The 13835-nt window shown below is 37.4% G+C and overlaps 1 protein-coding gene across 50 annotated transcripts in view; it reads left to right on the forward strand.

Moving 5' to 3' along the window:
* The window catches only part of ZMYND8 (zinc finger MYND-type containing 8), a 47784-nt gene that overhangs the window by 10916 nt on the left and 23033 nt on the right, over window positions 1-13835 (forward strand). For all 50 annotated transcript variants that reach the window (XR_015277018.1, XR_015277017.1, XR_015277027.1 and 47 more), the window contains exons 2-3: window positions 168-238; window positions 10832-10980. Coding sequence is in view for 31 of the 50 variants with exons in the window: in XM_023939826.2 (XP_023795594.1) it covers window positions 168-238; window positions 10832-10980 (220 nt within the window). In the remaining 19 variants the exon portion in view is untranslated. The remainder of the gene's footprint in view (window positions 1-167; window positions 239-10831; window positions 10981-13835) is intronic.

Here is a 13835-nt window from a genome sequence, read left to right on the forward strand (position 1 = left end):
TGTGGTTTGGTCAATGTATGCTCTGGCAAACAGCAAACCTTTCATTCCATCAGAAATTTTGATTTAGTTGTGTTTAACAGTGTTGGGTTGAACTTAATGGATAGAAGTTAGTCATGGGATTAACACAGTCCATAAAGTATTCTAATTCACCTTTTTGAATTCTGCAGCTTGGCTGAAGAGGAAATAAAGGCAGAGCAGGAGGTGGTGGAGGGGATGGACATCTCCACTCGATCCAAAGGTGAGTAAGAGGAATATTTCAATTAGGCTCTACAATGCAATTATTTGTAAACCAGGATAGTGAAGCAGTGTCATCTACCATGAAGCTACTGTTAAGTGGAGACAAGGTTTACTGTATTTTTTACAATGACTACTGTATGTTAGAAAGTATTTTAATTTTTCCTTTGTTTTCATTATGTTTCAAATCTACACACAAATATTTCAGTGTTATTTTAGGTTTCTGAATAACTAAAGCTAAATTACCAAAAAACCAACAACCTGTTGTATCACTTACCATGGCTTCCTTTAAAGCAGTACTTCTAGATTGGCAAGACAGGAGAAAGTAGTAGTAACATCAAAACTATTAAGGTAGTATTTCCTACTGCAATAAATAATTTTTTCCTAAGATCAAAGAATCACAGTGGCTAATTTCTGTTTCCACTGAAATTAGTCCCCTGAGCAGTATGTATTTCATGGATATTCATGCCTGTCCATCTCCTTTTGTACTTGCAACTGACTTTGCAGCTGAGTTTACCTGAAAGCCTTTTCTCTAAAACAGCAACAATAGTTACTACCTTCCTTTTAAAGTTCTTACACATACCCACTTGCTCTTCACATTCCTACAGCAGGGCTCACAAGTCTGGTTAACTCTGAATCTACAGGTGGGTTTGTCTTGAAGGCATGGCACAGATAATCTGCATGTTTTTTAATGAGGAATCTTGGCTGGATAATGGTTATAAAATTGGATTCAGGTCTTATCTGTGCTAACAGAGAGTAAATTTCTTGTTTCAGTTCTCATGGTATGGTTAAGTGAGGTATTATATATGGGACCTGACACCTCATAAGAGGTACACTTGCTCCTTTTGTCCCTTCTCCCTGTCTTTTTCTCCCTTCTCTCCTTATGAACTTGTCTGTCAGTCTCCACCACTGGACTGCTCTCAACATTTACTCTTCTTTGTATTTCAGTTTTCTAAGCCAGCAGAAAGTAAATGTTTTTCTTGCTTTAATGATTGCTACTGGCTGGGGTAAGCTCCTAGCTCTGCATTCCACCACTTCCATTGTGGTGCTTGTCACATCCCAGCCACCTGAACTTGCTAACCAACTTAAAAACTGAAACATTTTTCTGCTGTTGTAGTGACCAGTTTGTGAAAGAGTTTGATAACATAAGAACTTGGTTAAACAGACAGTAGGGGTTATTAGATACATTTAGCTGTCCATGAAATCTCATCTTTATTTCTCCTTAGAAACACTGGCCCACTTTCTAGTATTAATAGTACTGCATGCCTTAACTGAGCTAAATCATTACTTATGTCTCTCTGATGTAATTAATATCTAAAAGACACTTAAAAATCTTATATCTACTTATGTGGATGTTTACATTTTAGTTCTGGTGCTTTAATCAGCCACAAACAGGTGTGTGGGCCATACATAAAGTTTCCATTTCTTTGTGGTAGTTCTAGAGCTGCCCTAACTTCAGGATATGTTGTTTCAGTGAATTAAGCCCACAGGAATTTTTTTGCTTTTTGTTTGGTAGGGTTAAGATGAAGTTTCTTAGGACAGTGAGCTGATTTAATATCATGGTTATTGAAAAGGTCACTGTCATGTCCCAGCCTTCTCATACACATGATCTTGCAGCTTCCCTTGCATTGTGGGCTCTTAATTAGAGCTGGTCAGTTAAGAGGGATTTAACCTGGCAGAAAAAGACTCGTGTTTTCATACTGTTAACTGTTGTTGCAGTTCCCTGAACTAGCTGATGCCAAAGCCAGTCTCTCCACAGCGCTGGTTTAGGTTGACCCAAGCTGTCATTGTGTGGGAGCCACTGGTCCATGCAAAGATGTTCTCCTAGTGCTTTAAATACCAGTGGGAGTGATGTAAATGGCATTTCGGTATCACCATAGTAGAGATAAAACTTAGCAAATGTTGAATCACTCCAATAATAAGAGAATTGGTATTTATTTAACTAGATACTGATTGGCTTTGGTTGGTTTGTTAAATTTAACATGTATGTTGATAAAAGCCCTGGCAGCACCACTCCAAGGACATGAATACCAACCAGCCACCCCATGCCCTTACAGGCTTATATTTTTGCCAGTGAGAATGTGGGATATAAAGAACTCTTTAGTCTTATACCTGTTAACCATTTCTCTTTGTTGTATACCCAACCTAATCTGTAAATTAGTGATAGAACTTTATAATAGTTGAAAATATAGTTTCTCACAGAAAATGAAAGGATCATGAATGTCATCTCCAAGAGCTGGCCACATTACAGGCCTGGTGTAATGAATCTTTCTGGGCTCCTGTTGCTTGGATTAAAACAAGCTTTTCTGATAGTTCAGAGCAGTATTTCTCCAGCAGAGAAGTCACAAACCAGAATTTCAAAACTGTTATTCTACTCTGTGCAAGGCAGAAAAAGTGCAGCAAAGCTCTCAACTGGTGGGGTGGTGGCAGCAATGTCTCCACGTGTAGCAATTAGCTTGTGTAGAGTTTTGCTTTGTGTGTTTTGGAAAGGATATAGATGATGAAGTTGACCCCATCTAGGCAAACCTGGAGACAGCACACAGCTCTTTGTGCTTTGTTTGGGTTTTTTGATGTGTGAGAAGCCTGTGCAGGAGATCAGTCTGTGGCACTGTATAACTTCAGACATGACCCAGAACAGCAGATGTGCTGCAGATCTGTGACCTGCTTGGTTACAAACCTTGCATGGTTTGTACAGCTCATGTGAGCCTGTGTCTAAGGAAAGTTGTAGGGAAATGCATTTAATTGCTTTAAAACCAATTAGCCTGATGCAGACCTCTTCATGAACACTCTTGTTTTGGTATAAGCAGTTTAATTGCTGTAATTCAATTGCAGTTGAAGCTAAACTAAACCGTGCATTGTTTAATCTGTAACACGGGTCTGAACACAGCCTTTGAATTGGTCTAGGTAATGTGGTGGTTTCAAAGCAGCCTAAGCTGGTCAAACTGCTCAGTGCAGCAGTTCTATCCACTTCCTTCCATACCATAGCTGGCAGGAAACTAACTGAACCATAAAACATGAACAGTCTTCTACTAGCTCAGTGTGCTGAAACAGCTTGGTGGACTGCCAGAACCGGTGTAAGAGAGAAGGCAGGAATACACCAGCTGGGTGCAGGAAGTGTGGAGCTTTGTTAGCAAGCATTTAGACAGGGCTAGGCTGGAATGAAACCAGAGCTGAAAGCCATCACTGGCACTTCTTGCTTTATATTCTGATAGATAAAGCAAGTCTGTAGCTGGGGTCAGAGATATGAAGCTCTACATGTTCAGCTGCATTTCTCTACCCTTCTCCTTTGCTGGCTGTAATACTTCTGCTGTTGCACAGTCAGCTGTGTCAAGCAGCTGCTCTGGCAGAAAATTGATAATTTTTTTTAGTACCAGATTTTGCCTGAATCATGAACTGATTGCTACTGTTACACACAAGTGCCTGTCTCTGAAAAGTTGTGGGGACAGATGCCTGGTAAGGTGGGAAAGAGGAGTAGAGTTACTCTAACAGTTACAATTTAGATCTGTTTATAAGCTGTGCATGTGCAGCCTTGTTAAAGACAAGGTTTTAAAATGCACTGCTTTCTTGATAAGAAAAATAAATCGTAAGGCATCTGAGAACTGGAAATGGGAAATGACAGCTTAGAGAGAATGCAAGGAGTCCAAAAACAGAAAATGGAGTGAAGAGAGGATTACTCTTTAATGAAGGAGAGAGGCCATGGATTATATGATTATATTTTGTCCTTTGTATAAGATACATTAACATACCCAGCAGAAACATCTTGTTATATTTCTGTCCCAGCCTTATGGACTGCTTTTTACCCTTGTTTATGATATATTTCAAGATGGGGCTTGCAAGGTCTCTGGTTAAATGTATAAGCATTTCCAGGTTGTGGTTTCAGAGGAAATTCTGTCTTTGCTTGTACTTGTTCTCTTTGGACAGAATGAACTCTCCACTGAGTGTTTTCTTCCTATTAACCTGGAAGATTTTTTTTAAAAAAATCTTTTCTGCTAGTTTAACTTATTTAGCTGCCAACAGTAGCAAGCTGTGGTGGCAGATGGACTTCCATGTAGGTTTCCATGTATTTCATCTGGTACTGGAGCCATTGCCTGTTTACTGCCCAGTCAAAAGGAGCTCTGTAACCCTCTTCTTGCCATCATCAGTCATACCTCTCTTAAACTGCCTTTGCATCTCTGCTGGCTCTTAGGACTTGGGTGGAGAGGTTGTTTTCTACCTGCTTTTCTCACTGAACCAGATTACTGGGGAGTTGAGCAGATGTTGGACATTGCTGGAAACAGCCTTGCCCCAGCAGGGACAGCTGGTCATTAGATGGTCCTAGCTTGGCATGAAATCATATACTGAGGCCTTACTGCTTAATGGGGAGAATTCTGACATTTACAGGTTTGGGTTTTTTTTCAGGTTTGTGTTAAAGGCTTTGGGCTTAGGAGTTCCTCTCAGTGGTAAAATGTTCAGATACAATAAATAAAAATACAAAAATGACTAATAAAATGGAATTCCCAGAATGCATGATACATTTTGTAACAATTTCATAATAGTACATCTCTATCAGCTTTCTTTGTAGTCATACCAAGTATTTAATCACACAGAGATAGGGTTTATACTCCAGTGTGAAGATGAGACTCCTGCAGGGAAGAAATCCAGCCCTGGGCTTTTGTCTCTAGTGCAGAGCCCTTGCTATCAGCAGACCCACCTTAGGAGAGCCTTGGGACAGCAAATCCCCCACAGCCAGGCTCCAGGTTATCCTTGCCTTTCAACTCTTACCTTGCAAGTTGTTGGGAAGTGTTTCTTTTTCTTTATCTCTCAAAGTCTTACAGCAAAGAAACTAACAGAATCTTTTTGTACTTGCGTAAAACTGTAATGTGGCAGGAGTTCATCAGAATTTGCACAACCACGGCTGACCTCTGTTATTTATTACATTAAGCAACTGGATTGGGTTAATTATGTCGGTTGAAGTTTCTGGAATGTAAACAAGGCTTTAGTGGTTGGTTGCAACTGCATCATGTTTCAAAATTCTGGCAGAAAATTAAAATTCCTCAAAGCTGAGTGTAAGTTCTAACAGATTTATCCATGATTTTATTAAGTTTTTAAGATATTTACCCTTCTAAAGTATTACAGGTAATGGATTTGGAAAATCAGAAATCTTTTAACAGCCATTCAGGATAATAAATTTAACTGGAAGGCTTTGCAGTTCTGGAATTTGTCTAAATTATTAATTGAAGCCTGTTCTATCAAATGGGACAATTTAGTATTGCTACATTTTCTGCTGGATTTCTTAATTGATTACACTCCATGCCAGTTAAAGTACAGGCATTCAGAGATTTTGAGAAGGAGTAAAGAGAGATGTGGTAGTCTAGGTGATTTTTTTTCTTTTCTTGTACCTTCTCTCAGACTGCCTTTTTACAGCTGTTTCTTAAATCCATCAAATTAATTGTTCATGCAACTATTTTCAATAATTTTTTTTTGTGTTGTATTTTATTGTATTTAATTCCTTGATTTGGTTCAGCAAACATTGACAGAACTGTGCCATAATAAAAGGCATGGCATGGCATTGGGAATCAAGGTTAACAGAAGTAGCCTTGAGCTGGCTCTGTTTAAGTGACACTTCTGCTGAGTGTCTTACGTGGAACACTTGGTTGTGTTTCTAGTTGGAAACATTACTCAGAATCTTGCATATTTGACCCACTTATATTGAGACATCAAAAACCTGCTTAGATCACAGAAAACTCATTGGTGTAACTAAGTCTCAGTTTACTGATATCTTCTGGGAGGCTTAAATAATGCTTTCACTGAAAAAGTACATTGCTGTTTCTGGCTCCTGGAAAACCAAGATGACTGCTTATCTGACCATCTTCATCACAAATCATATTGGAAAACTTTTTTATTTTTTTATTTTGTTGTTGTTGTTGCTATTTAAACAAATGTGTCTTAGTTTCCCTCTTCTCACTTTCTGAAAATTTCCAGAACAGAAAAGTTTTATTCCTCAAGCGGTAAACAGCTCATTTTTCATAGGATTTATGACTACAATTTAAGAAAATTAGGTACAGAATTTGCATAAGAAATACTCTTCATGAAAGTAAACTTGATATAGTTAAGTTCTGGGTTTTTATATTGTCTGTGCTGTATTTTGAAATGCAAAACTTTGCCTTCCATGCACACAATCTCAAATAAAGATGGTTCTTCTCTCACAGTAAAAGATTTGATCCTGCAATTTCCACACTTTTTGGGAAGGTTTTTGTTTTGTTTGCCTAACTTTTTTTTGTGAGGTTGAATTTGAAAATCATAGTCTGTTGCAATTCTGATTTACTCAGGCTTTTTTCATTTGCCTTGCCATACCAGCATCCCTCCATCATCATGTTTCCATCCTTTTCCCTTATGCTGGCTCATTCAACTCTGGCACTTGTTGCTCTGCTGATTTAACTGGAATTAAATTTTAAGGTTCTTCTTGATTTAGGCCATATCAGTTTTCCAAATCATTTTGTTTCCTGGGTGAACAAACCACAGGGCTAGAGAAAGAAGAAAGGAACAAATTTTATTTGTGGAAGGGTGCTGTGAAGCTTTGACTTGGGTGTGGATTTCAGCTCTTATTAAGGCTTTATTGGGAGAGAAAATAATCCAAATGTAAGAGATGCCTAGAAACACATATGTAGAAATGAATTCACTGTTATTTTAGTCTGGAATTGCTTTGATAGTGTTTAGCTGAAGTTTTTCAATTAAAAATATAACAAGGAGTATGAAAAGAAGGGTATAAGGAGGTGTCACTGTCAGTCTTTGGTACTGAGCAGTTTATGCTGTGTTCTTACAGTAAGGCATGTTGATGTTGCTTATTTTCAAGAAGAATTACATTTAAATATCACAGGAAAAGCAAGGAAAACAACATCCTACTTTTACAGGTTTTCTGAGTTGGCACCTGCTTCTATTGAGAAAAGCGAGACTTGTCAGTTGTCAGGAATCCCTGCTATGGAGTGCTTACAGTGCAGCACTTTGCAATACACAGAGTATAAAAATATTTGGTTGTGGTCTGTGTTCCATATGCTGCAGCAGGATAAGACCTCTGATATAAATAATACACTTTTGTTTGTTTTTTATAATTTTTTAAGCTAAACTATAGTAAGTCATTACTGTAGTTATCTGCTTACGAAGTGCATTGCCATCACGTAAAATTGGACTTACAAAACAGTCATAAAGTGTGAAATGAAATTGCTTTAGGGTTTAAGTATGCTTTAGTCTATCCCTGGGAGCAGCAGTTACTAATCCTTTAGTCACATGATGGCATACAGAAACAAAGATTTAAGCTCCAGGTGAAGCTCAGGTTAGCTTGTTGCTCCCCAGTGAATGATTGGCAAGAGCACTCAGAGCTGCTTGTTGTCAACCTTGACAACCTTGACAACATCACAGACCAATTAATACCAACCTAGTGATGTAAAACCAGGGAACTTAAAAAGTTATTTCAGGTGTCTATTTTTTCACTTGAGCTGGAGGCACATTTTAAATTGTGCTAAGAAAGCAAAATCACACAAAAAAAATCAAGAAATAAGTCGACTAAGGTTGTTTGGCAAAAATAATATTTTTAATATTATCAATGAGAAGTTTGGTTCAGATTGATGAGCTCAGTGTGTGACAAGAGTTCAGTAGGAGCAGGGAGATTGCAGGATCATGTGCTGAATGGTGACCAGCTGGCATGGTGAGATCCTTCCTAAGGTGAGACCATTCTTGCTCATTAAACACTTTTTGAAAAAATACTTATCACAGAAATTCTGGCTGTTCCCTTTTGGAGCAGAAACTTTAGTCCACCCCTTAAGCAACTGTTGTAGTCACCAACTTATTGCTTAAATTTGGTCTCTTATGTTCTTTCCCCCCAGATTTGTTGCTTTCTTCAAGTAACTCTACACTAGGGAAATGATCCAAAATTAAAAATTAACTTTCCTCCTGACAGGTTGTTTTAACAGGGATCAGTTTCTTAATCTGGCTCAAAACTCAGCTACAGGAACTCTGCTCATACAGCTGGGAGAGCCAGGGAAGGAGAAGCAACAGTTTGTGCTAAACAGGGTATTCCCACTGAAAGAAATTCACACAAAATGCGATTTTTAAATCATAATTAGAACTGGAAACTATAGCTCAAACAATTTAAGAAGATGCTAGCACTCTTTTGTTACTTGAACTGAATTAAAAGATTGTTCATATTATCAGGTCCCTCACAGATTAGTAAATTGGCAGCATACTGTAGTATTTAAAGACACTGGCCTATTCCACTAGTACAACTAAATCTGAAAAAATATGTCTGTGCATTGCTGTTTTCCTGTCTATTCCTTAAATTTTCCAGTTACATTGCCTCAAGAAAATCTGTGTGCATTTGAATAACTTGCCAGCTGAAAAAAAAAAAAAGGGAAGTGTATTTCAGGTCAGTTTTTGTATGTTGTCTATGAGTCACCACTAGTTGATTTGAAAAGCCCCAGTATACTCAGGCTTCTTGAACCAAGAAGGAAGATTACATCACTTGAAGTAGTTTTTGAAATTACTTAACCAAACATACATGTTTGTGTGACCATTTCATAAGATTGATATTGAATCAGCACCTTTTCTGCTGAATTTGAGCTTGGATTTGGCTGTCACTGAATAGTCATTCAGTTCTGGTTTAGCTAATAACAGTTTAACACTTTTCCTGACCCTGAATTAGTTAGTTTAGGAAATAAAGAGCATTTAAAAGCCAAAAGCAACACATTATGGGGGCGGGAACTTTACAGCTGATTTTCATACGTGGAGCTGAAACACAGCATGCAGTGTCACAGCTTCTTTGTAAATCTCACAAGTGAGGCTGTAGAGCTGAAATGAAACTGGTGTGCTCCACTGGTGGCAGTTTTGCGCCTGGAAGTAAGAAATAAAGCCAAAGGGCAGAAAACTCTACTGCCCATTTCCCCCCCTAGTTTAAGGTGTGCCTGCATAGGTACAGTCTGGAAATAAAAACCCAAATCGCTTCAGAGAATTATGGAGATAGCTTTATTTGCTGGTGAGAAACTTGGCCTTAGAGACCCCTTTGAGGATATTCCTTGCAAATGATAATAAAGAAACAAAGACTTTAATGTGATGATGGGAAGATGAGGAAAGGCATGGTATGATGCTGTTTTTTGTGGATCACTCTGAATGCAAACAGTTCCCACGCTGAATAAGCTCCACTCTACTTTCATGAAAAACATAGCATTCAGAGGTTGTTTGGTTTCAGGTTTGCTCATTTTGATTTAGCTGTGGGCTTTGGTTTAGCTGACACTGATGCTGCAGTTTCTTCCAGGATATCTGGATTAGCACAGCTCTCTTGGGATATATGAAGCATATCCCAGCCCGAGGAGTTCTTCTGCCACCTTCTGTGCATAATCAGCTAAACTGACAAACCCTCTGAGTCCCTGTCAGCATTCTTGTACTGTGTTGGCATTTTTATTGTCATAATTGCTTAAGGAGGGGAGGAGGCAGACACTGTATTTTTCACACACATAGGTGAAATAGCAGCTCTTTTTATTGTCAAATCAATCTAAATTTTGACCTAAATGGAGCAGGAGGCAGATTTGCTTGAATCCAAACACAGCAAGTAACAATAATGGCCTCAGACATATTGTATTGATTGATTTCACCCAAGGCATATCAACAGATAACTGGTGCTAAATGCTGCCAGTACGTGTAAAAGGGGAGGGGTGTGTGTTAAAGGAAGTCAGTCACAGGTCTCAGTGTCAAAGCTCAAAACATGACAGGCTTTTGTTTGTTTATTTAAACCAGCTTTACTACATTTTATAGCTTATGTCATCAGAAGAGTTTCTCTGAGAGCTGGCACTAATATGGACAGCACTGCTGAAGTCTGTGCCTACAGGACTAGTGTCAAACACCTCTAGAATTGTTGAAGTTGTTGAAATTCCAGATGTTAGCCTGGTGTAGCTGTTCTAGAGTAGTAAAACACAGGATGGGCAAACACTCTTACTTTTGTTTTCTCTCTTTCAGTTATAGGTCCTTATATCTCTATTTTCACGTGTTTTTCATATTTATTTATAGTTTCCCTAAATGTTATCTTGACACATGTTAACCAAACCTTTGGTTAATCACAGTCATCACATAGTACTACATTTTCCACGGATTTGTGTAGAAAGTAGCCAAAATCACTAGAGTTTTTTATATTTTTCTGTGCAGTTAAATATTAGGGGGAAGGTTCAGTTGTTTCTCTTGTGATATTATTGAATTCTGATCCCTGTGGTTCTCAAAAGCTGTAGAATTTTGTTTTGTTGCATGCATTAGAAGCTTAAGGAAAAATTGAACTTGTTGACCCAACTGTGTTGAAATTCCATTTGTATTTTGTCAGAATCATATCACTGTCCTTTACAGCTGATTGTGTACTTGCTTTTTTTGAAAAATATCTGTAAGTTCCTTTTAATTGAGCTGAGTATTTCATATTCATTAGGGATAGCTGAAATTTTGTTCCGAGAGAATGAAGTTGCAAATCCTCGTGTTTTAAAAAGATGAAATAAAAATCTTTGAAGAGTGTGAATGACAAACCATAACATTGATGGAACATTTTTCATCAGTTTGAAGTCTTTAACCATGTTGTTTGTATCTGTCACAGATCCTGGCTCTGCTGAACGCACAGCACAAAAACGGAAATTTCCCAGCCCTCCACATTCCTCCAATGGCCACTCACCTCAAGATGCATCAACAAGTCCTATAAAAAAGAAAAAGAAGCCTGGTTTATTGAACAGTAATAATAAAGAGCAGGTAAGAGAAGCTGTTATTGTGCTAAAATATGAAACAATAAAGGATGTAGAAATAGCTGATCAGGAGCTCAGTCTCCTTCAAGGAAGCTCTGTTTTTGTACTTTTAAGGAATGGATATTAATTCTTGAATGCAGTGGGGATAGGAGTTGGTATTATAATTTCTATTTGAATGCACTTTGATTATTGTTTTACATCTGTTGAAAAAGACCATCTGTGTACTGCTTAGTGATTTCATAAAGGTAACAAGATGTATAACCAATAAATGCAATTTGGAATAGGATTATTACGAATAATTGCAATAATGAATAATAACAATACCAAAAACCAACAATAGCTATTTTTTTATTAAAACCATTAGCAGGAAATGTTCAGTAGCAGGATAACCTAGATTAAGAAAGGTCTCATAATGTCACTGAAGTTCCTCATCTGCTTGCAGTCCATTCTTACTGCCCGTTAGTCAGCTCCACCTTGGTACTCTGTATATTTCCTCCTCTTCCTTAAAATTTCTAGGCTGTGTACACTCTTACCAAAATAGTTAAATCAAAGGGTCACACTGACTTTTCAGTCTTTATGCTTGTAACCTTATTTTCATTGTCTTCTAAGTGCTGAACTGATAGCATTTGTTGTCCTTCTTAGAACTTGACTCCACAAGACTTTGACAATTTCTGATTCACTGTATGATGCACATAAAAGGATTATATTAATTGTATTGAATAGCAAATGTTGTAAAGCATCTGTATCATCTTGGAGTAGATTACATGAAATCAATCTTCAGTATTACTGAAATTACTTCACACCTGATGTACTAATGATATGCCTGTGTGTTTTTCAAAGTGCTTTTTTGTGTCACAGGGCTTTTTGCCAGTGTCATATAAACACAGGATTAAGTTCTAAGTATTCAAAGCACTTTCTCTTGGCATAAGAGCATCCACATTATGCTGGTCCAATTGTACTGGTGAAGAAAGAAAATGAAATTCCTACTCACTGCGGTTGTCCTGGAACAAAAGCTGTGAATAAATCAGGCCTTAAAACTCAGTGTAAATTGTATTTTATTTCAGGATAATCAGGAAGTGTAACTGTATCATGTGGAGGTACACTGGGGTCAGTTTGTCATTTGCTGAGCTTCACTGCAGCCTGGGTTTATTCCTTTACATCTTGGACATTTTCTGGGCAGATATTGCCCCTCTTAAGTCTGAGCTTGTTACTGTGCAGTGCAGAGATAATCTTGCAAACAGTGGAGTTGAATCCTTGGGTATTAATTTCCACTTTTTTCCTGCATTTAAAAATATATGTGAAAATGTAGTTGCAGTTGTTGAACTTGATAAATTCCCCTTGGTAAATACTTTTCTGTTTTCCAGGTATCTCAGACCTGAAATGTACAGGATAGAATAAAGTTGTGTATCTAATGAAGAAAACCTATCAGACTTGCTTTTTTTGCTGTGTTTATTACAAGTTAGCAAGAAAATATCATCTGTTTAGTTCTGTTTAGCTTTTACAAGTTGCTTTTCATTTGATGTTGTCTTGCATGTCAAATTTGAAGTGGGCATGCCTGAAGATTGTTGGGTCTAAATAGGTTCAAACTCTGCTCTCTGTGGTAGCAGGAGTTGTTTTCAAAGATTCTTTCACTGCTGAGCAGATGTGAGCTGAGCATACAGGTTCTAGTTTGAGTCCTGAGTTTGAGTATGATGTAGCTGATAGCTGTGGTTCTGATTGACTGATAAATCTGTTTTGAGGTATCACAACCTCCCTGGAAACCTCTAACTTAATATTCTACATTACAAAGTGCTTTATAGCACTTGAACATTTCAAGATACCATTACTAAAATTACAGTTGCACAAAGCTTTGTATTACATATTGTGGGTGCAGTAACAGATCTTCAGAATGGTGCCATCGAGTATTTAAAGGGCTAAAAATCAAGCCAAGAATTAAGGAATTGTAGAATGTAACTAAGGTGAAAAATCAGGAACTTCTGACACTAAATTGGTCAATTATAATGTAATTGAAGTTGTCAGCTTGTTTTACTACTAGTTTCATTTTTTAAATTTAAACTGAATATAAATAGTGATCTTTTTCTCTCCAAAACAGCACTACAATACTGTTATTTGTTTTCTTCAGTTTTCTCTGTCATTCTACAGGTCTTAATAATGTCAATAAAGCCTATAAAACAAGCGACCACCTAGTTGAGCTTGAACTTGAATAACTGTTAAAATTTTAACTCTTAAAACCTATTACTCTCACTAGAACAAGTGAAAAGGTTCCTTGATACAGTTGAATCATTCATTTTCAGTTTTTTAGTTTTGTTCTTTGGGTCTCTCTTGAGTCTCTAAACCCATTTTTGTTTTGTTTCTTAAAGTTGACTTAGGCAAAATAAGGTGATAGATTTCTAAATGAAAAAAACATCCTTGAACAGCAAACCAATTCATCTCATGTTCCAGCAAAAACTGACTTCTCTTCAGTTTGGATGTGATGATTTTTGTAGAAGTTTCACAGGTTTTATGTTTGTCTTAAAGCAGAATCTTTGAATCTTACAAAGTTAGTGTGAACATACTACTTATGTTCACTTCAAAGTCAGAATATATATTAAATTCCTCTGGTAATTTCCTTTATCTGCAATGGAGGAAGTGCCCCATAGCTGCCTTTCCACGTATAAGATTGAGATGTTGGTCTCACAGCTGCAGTGCATTTAGCTGCAAACAAAACATGTTTCTGCACTGGAAAGTACAACTTTCCCTTCCCCACTCTGGTTTCTTTCTTTGAATGTTTGTTGTAGTAATTGATTTGAAATGGACTGAAACCCTTATGCTGTCTCAGTTATTCCACAAGATCTCATAGAACCATCCTTCTGAAATTTTTGC

The sequence above is a fragment of the Cyanistes caeruleus genome, chromosome 16 (assembly GCF_971803275.1).
Source record: "Cyanistes caeruleus chromosome 16, bCyaCae1.hap1.1, whole genome shotgun sequence".
In the NCBI taxonomy this organism is placed as follows: Eukaryota; Metazoa; Chordata; class Aves; order Passeriformes; family Paridae; genus Cyanistes; species Cyanistes caeruleus.